Genomic DNA, 6,468 nt, shown 5'->3' with positions numbered 1-6,468 from the left:
TGGGTGTCCTTGATTCGTCTTTCTCACACCACAGATACAATCCATTGGCAAATGCTGTGAGTCCATCTTCAAATGCATCCAGAATCCCCTCACGTCCCACACTTTCCCCTTCTCATGCCGTAGTCAAGGTAACTGACATCTCCAGCCTGGAATACTGCACTCACTTCCTACTGTTTTCCCTTCTGCCTCCCTCGTCCCTCACCTCTCAATTCTGTTCTCAGCACAGCAGTCAGGGATCCTTTTAAAAGAGAAGCTATATCATGGCCCTCTTCTGCTCAAAACTGTCCTCTGACTCTTCATCCCACTCAGATCAAAGGTCAGATCCAACCCCATTTTCCTCAAGCCCACCTGCTCTGGCCGCACCTCTGACCTCACCTCAGTTTCTCTCTGTCCAGCCCTCCTGGCCTCCTTGCTCTTCTGGGAACACAGACACCTTCTTGCCATAGTGCATTTGGACTGGAGGATCCTCTGCCTGGAAAGAACTTCCCCAGACATCCTCATGTCCCTCAAATCCTTCCTCAGAGGTCACCTTTGCAACAAGGCACACACTGACCACCCAGCACAATAGCCACCTTCCCTGTCCCCACTGCCCACATCCTGGATCACCTGCCTCATAGAACTTACCACCTTCTAGCACTTTCCTTCCTTACTCTGGTTATAGTGTATCTATCGTCTGCCTCTTCCCACTGGAACATAGGCTACAAAAGGCCAGAGATTTTTCTGATTTTACTTCAATGGTGTTCCCCAGATGCAGAACAATTCTGTCCCATGTCTGGCCAATGACAAAGGTCAGTTGAATGAATGATCACTGTAGAGGACCTCCCTATTCTAAAGGCAGTATCTTTATTAACATAGCCTCAGGCCAAATGCCATTTTGTGGCAGCTACAGCACAAGGTCCCCTCACACTGAGATAGAGGCCACCTCTGTTTTTCTCAGCAGTGCTGCTTGTGTGTTCTCCCTCCCCCATCCCTCTTTCTACAGCAACGTCCCCCCGCACCCCCCACCCCAGCACACTGCAGCTCATAACCAGGTTCTCTCTTCAGGAAATAACAGTCCTTGATGATGGGTCCAATTTCACAGACAAACATAAGTCTAAATTAGACTCTGCTTTATAGATTCATGAGTTGGGGTTGGATTCAGCACCAAGATCACTAGAACCAGGGCAGGGAGAGAGGGCAGGAGAGCGGAGCAGAAGAGAAGCTCTAGAAGCAGGGCAGGAGGTGAATGGCTCTGAACATTTGTCTCAGAATACACAGAGACCCTGTGTGCAGGGGCCGCCCTGGGCGATGTCTGAGCCTCTGTGGTCACAGATCCCGCTGGACAAGTTTCCACTGAAGGGACAAGGACAACGGAGCAGTGAAGGTGACCCAGCTGAGGACTGACCGCATAAAGCCCATGAAGAACTGAACAGCAACTAGGCACAGGCCCAGTCCACAATGGGCTTCTCACAGTCTTCTCCACCCCCACCTGCAACAGACTCAGCACAGTGAACATGCGGATTCTGGAAGGTTCTCAGGTCTTTATTTGCTCTCTCAAATTCTAGGATTTGACTTATTAATCCATTAACCTCTCATAGCAGATATTTGAGAAAACAAATTTATATTCAGATTCTTATTTTCAGTAGGGAAGTAAGAAGTTGCAGCTCAGTGCACATAAAGTTGAGACTGAGATGGAGACATCCAACCCCACCTCTCTGGAACAGGAAAGATGACTGGGGAGGAAACACTGGTCAGCGTGGGAACAGGGGTCACGGTGGACACGGGGGTGAGTTGTCTCTCCACCTCCTCACATTATGCTAACAGGGACGCAGACATATTCAGATGCCTTTGCAGAAAGAGATGCCAGAGTCTCCTGAAGTCACAAAAGGGAGGTGTGAAGAAATCCTGCATCTCAGTCCCACACAAGACAGCTGTCTCAGGCTACAGAAAACAACAGTCATGAACAAATTCAAGTCAGTCATGATAAGTGATGACACTCTGAACAGCCACCACACACTCGAAACGTCACAATCAGAGAATCTCCATTACCCAGGCCTTTCCCCTCTGCCCTCCCCTGACCCCCGACTCTAGACCCCAAGAATCTCACCTCTTCAAGCCGTGAGAGACACATCAGAGCCCTGGGCACTGTCGCTGGCGGGGGTAGAACAAAAACAGGACCTGGTCAGAGCCCGCAGGAGACACAGGACAGGAGGAATTATGGGGTGGGTGAGCTCCTCCACACTCCCACCTCCACCACTTACACGCAGCCTGAGAGTAGCTCCCTCCTTCTCCACCTGTGAGAAGAAAATGTCCTGTGAGGGGACTGGGAGGAAGCAGGGCCAGAAGATCTTAGAGGAACCTCCTTTGGACCCAAGAGAAATTTCCAGAATGATGACTACAGACCCAGTGCAGGATCAGGAAACAGGAGGAAAGCAGGTGTGTGTCCTGGACCAACTCCCTTCCTAAGGTCTGTCCTTAGCAGGGACCTTCCCCTGACTCATGAATGCTGGAATCAGGACCCCAATACCATAATCAAGGTAATACATCCGTCCTTCATTGTCACATGTGCTGCACAAAAGAGTAAGTGCTGGCACACAGGGCCCCAGGCTGGGTTAGCCCCTGTGTGGATGCTGCTTCCCAGGAATGAGGCAGGGAACACTTCTACCTGGGGCTTGAAACCCCCAGTGGGACAAGAAAACCCAGACCCCACCCCTCACCCCTTCCCTACCTGAGCTCTTCCTCCTCCACATCACAGCAGCGACCACAGCTCCGGTGACCACAACTGCCAGGACAGCCAGGCCAGCAACGATGCCCACGATGGGGATGGTGGACTGGGAAGACGGCTCTGGGAAAGGAGGGGAAGGTGAGGGGCCCTGACCCTGCTGAAGGGCTCCAGAAGGGCTGCTGCTTTTCCTGAGAAGAGACATGACCCCTTATCCCCCTTCTTACCCCATCTCAGGGTGAGGGGCTCTGGCAGCCCCTCTTGCTGCACATGGCACGTGTATTTCTGCTCTTCTTTTTTTTTTTTTTTTTTTGAGGCGGAGTCTCGCTCTGTCGCCCGGACTGGAGTGCAGTGGCCGGATCTCAGCTCACTGCAAGCTCTGCCTCCCGGGTTTATGCCATTCTCCTGCCTCAGCCTCCGGAGTAGCTGGGACTACAGGCGCCCGCCACCTCGCCCGGCTAGTTTTTGTATTTTTTTAGTAGAGACGGGTATCTCTGCTCTTCTCCAGAAGGCACCACCACAGCTCCCCACTTCTGGAAGGTTCCATCTCCTCCTGGCCTGGTCTCCATAAGCTCCGTGTCCTGAGTTTGGTCTTCCCCATCCCGCTGCCAGGTCAGTGTGACCTCTGCAGGGTAGAAGCCCAGGGCCCAGCACCTCAGGGTGGCCTCATGGTCAGAGACGGGGTGGTGGGTCACGTGTGTCTTTGGGGGATCTGATGGAAAGAGTCAGAAAATTCAGGCGCTTTGCATCTCTCATGGGACACTACAGCAGCACGCATGTGACCACCCTGAGAATGAACAGGACACTTGGGGTGGGGGAGGGAGCACAGAACCCAGACACCAGCCTGGACACAGACCACCTGGGATAATCTCCTATTCCTTGGAGAGTTCTAGACTCTGAGGGAGGAACAGCAACTTCTGGTCCTGACCTGAGTGGAGGTCGAGGGACTCAGAAAAGCTGGAATCAGACCTTCAAACACATTGAGTGTGAGGCAGAGAACAAGGCCTGAGAGAAAAGTTCACGGTGCCCAAGGCTGCTGCAGGGGTCAAAGGGGACCCCTGATCAGTATTCTAGGGACTGTCTTCCCCTCCATGTCCTCAGAGACGTCATCCCTTAATTGTCCTAGAGAGCAGAGGGGGCCCTCAGAGGAAATCAGGAAAACTCATGCCATTCTCCATTCAAGGGAGGGCGACATTCTAGAGCGGATCCCCTTTTCCTCCCCTCCTCATGGGAGGCCATCCCGGGAGATCTAGAGGTGATGGGGAAGGCTCCCCACTGCCCCTGGTACCCGCGCGCTGCAGAGTCTCCTTCCCGTTCTCCAGGTGTCTGCGGAGCCACTCCACGCACTCGCCCTCCAGGTGGGCTCTCATCTGCTCTGCCACACCGGCCGCCTCCAGCTTGCGCTGGGTGTTCTGAGCCGCCGTGTCTGCCGCGGTCCAGGAGCGCAGGTCCCCGTTCAGGGCGATGTAATCCTTGCCGTCGTAGGCGGACTGGAGATACCCGCGGAGGAGGCGCCCGTCGGGTCCCAGGTCGCAGCCAAACATTACCTGGATGGTGTGAGACCCTGGCCCCGCCCCCGCGGTCAGTACAGTCCACCGAGCCCCGCCCCGCCCCGACCAACCCGCGGGGATTTTGGCCTCAACTGAAAATAAAACCGGGTAAAGACGCCTGGGACTCTCTCCGGTCGAGGGTCTGGGCGGGTCCCGTGGCCTCGGAGCGGATCTCGGACCCGGAGACTCGGGGCCACCCGTCCGTGGGGAATGGGGAGGGGTCGTGACCTGCGCCCCGGGCCGGGGCCACTCACCGGCCTCGCTCTGGTTGTAGTAGCCGCGCAGGTTCCGCAGGCACCCTCGGAAAGTCTGTGCGTGGGCCTTGGCGATCCGTGTCTGCTCTTCCCAATACTCCGGCCCCTCCTGCTCCACCCACTGCGCCCGCGGCTCCATCCTTGGACTCTCGGCGTCACTGTCGAACCGCAGGAACTGCATGTCGTCCACGTAGCCCACGGAGATGAAGCGGGGCTCCCCGCTGCCGGCCCGGGACACGGCGGTGTGGAAATACCTCATGGAGTGAGAGCCTGGGGGCGAGGAGAGGCTGAGACCCGCCCGACCCTCCTCCCCGCGTGGCTCCCCGGGTCCTGCGACCCCGCCTGCGGTCCCCTCGCTCTTCCCCGGAGAGGCCATTTCCCTCCCGACCCCGCACTCACCGGCCCAGGTCTCGGTCAGGGTCAGGGCCGTCGAGAGCAGCAGGAGGAGGGTTCGGGGCGCCACGACCCGCATCTTGGCGTCTGAGGAGACTCAGTCCGGGTGGGCGCGTGGGGACTTTAGAACTGGGACCGCGGCGACGCTGATTGGCTTCTCTAGACATCCGACACCCAATGAGAGTGGGACCTGAACGTGTCAGGAGTATTCTGGAAGATACAGGTTGAGAGATACAGGTTGGGAGAAGATACAGGTTGGGAGAAGATACAGGTTGGGAGAAGAAGTGAAACTAGGGGAGTGGGGAATCCCCAACTCTGCGCCTCCCCAATGCAGACAAGGCTCTGGGAGCCTGAGACCCTAAGAGCCAAGCCCGGGACCTGGGACTTCGTCCTGATCCCTCTTCTCCTACACCAAGCCTCTTTGTCACACTGTCTGGCTGAGTCCTGGACGAGGATCTGTCTGTGGAAACCAGGGAGAGACCCCCAGGCTGTGCCCAGCCCCTTCCCCTTCCCTACTCGTCCTGGAATCCCAGTCCCTGAACTGGACTCCCTGCCTCCCACTCCCTCTCCCCTTGGATCTTTGTACAGGGAAACTCACCACGGGGAGCTTGATGCCGGAGAGTGAGCTCGCCCTGGGAATGGAGGTGTAGAGACAGGGGTTTTTTCTCGAAACCTGGTGAAGTTTTGTCTGAAGCCACCACACAGAGATTCTCATAGAAACGAAGTTTCCTTTTTGTTTATTAATACAGTAGGTAGCACAATGTTGATAATCCCTGAATGATTAGAATTCCAATCTGTAACAGACCTGTGTCAAAACAGCATTACAAAGCTCTTAAGTTTTACTTTCCCAGACTATGGATCTGTGGCTCTGGGTTGTTGCATTTAAAATTACCTTCATTCCTTAGCCCCAGTTTCCCTGTGTGAGTCCAGAACATCTCCTGAATACAGAGAAGCAGGGTTTGTTACTGTCTATTGCACCGGGGAGCCTGTAGTCAGCACCTCAAAGTTGCCAGTGCTCCATGCAGACCCAATGCTCTTCACCGACGCTCAAGCACTGCCTGTTTTCCTGAACTCTGCACATCTAAGCAGTGTGCATATTTTATCTGGACACTTGGTATTTTTATAACTGTTTTTTTTTTAATCATAAGGAGCCAATTAGCTTTTAGGAAGTCCAACAAAATGTATTGAATACCGAATGCAAAGAACCCCCTGCTAGGCTCTTCCACTGCTTTAGAATTCTTTCGTCTCTCCTTTTCCTCAGCTCCTGCTTCTCCAGCCCTTCTCTCTGCCCCTCTCATCCCTCACACCCCACCTTCCCCTAAGTCCCTGCTACCCTGTCACTCCTGAATTGTGGCACCAACACCGTCCCTCACCTCCTGCCCATGTCTGTTCTCCCCACAGTGCTCAGCAGTCTTGCTAATGTGAACAAAGTCCTGTCATTTCTTCACTTAACAATGTTTGGATTCTGGTCTACAATTTGCTATATGTTTTCAATTGGTCTCATCTCTTTTTGTTTCTGTTCTTCCTCTACTACTTCCTTATGTGTCAAATAAACATTTTGTAGTTTATG

General features: G+C 54.3%; 1 protein-coding gene across 1 annotated transcript; it reads right to left on the bottom strand.

Moving 5' to 3' along the window:
- Positions 1-1,500: 1,500 nt before the first annotated feature.
- Positions 1,501-4,992, bottom strand: LOC111531230 (HLA class I histocompatibility antigen, B alpha chain-like). The gene is made up of 7 exons (XM_026450795.1): positions 4,506-4,992; positions 3,990-4,265; positions 3,194-3,413; positions 2,929-2,984; positions 2,708-2,824; positions 2,087-2,273; positions 1,501-1,920 (listed from the first exon to the last, which is right to left on the bottom strand). The coding sequence occupies exons 1-6, from the start codon at positions 4,975-4,977 to the stop codon at positions 2,110-2,112; spliced, it is 1,305 nt and encodes a 434-aa protein (XP_026306580.1). The 5' UTR covers positions 4,978-4,992; the 3' UTR covers positions 1,501-1,920; positions 2,087-2,109.
- Between the last annotated feature and the right edge of the window lie 1,476 nt (positions 4,993-6,468).

The sequence above is a fragment of the Piliocolobus tephrosceles genome, unplaced genomic scaffold, assembly GCF_002776525.5.
Source record: "Piliocolobus tephrosceles isolate RC106 unplaced genomic scaffold, ASM277652v3 unscaffolded_24997, whole genome shotgun sequence".
NCBI classification, from domain to species: Eukaryota; Metazoa; Chordata; class Mammalia; order Primates; family Cercopithecidae; genus Piliocolobus; species Piliocolobus tephrosceles.
Note: the sequence above shows the minus strand (reverse complement) of the source record. Positions and strands in the feature narration are given on the sequence as shown.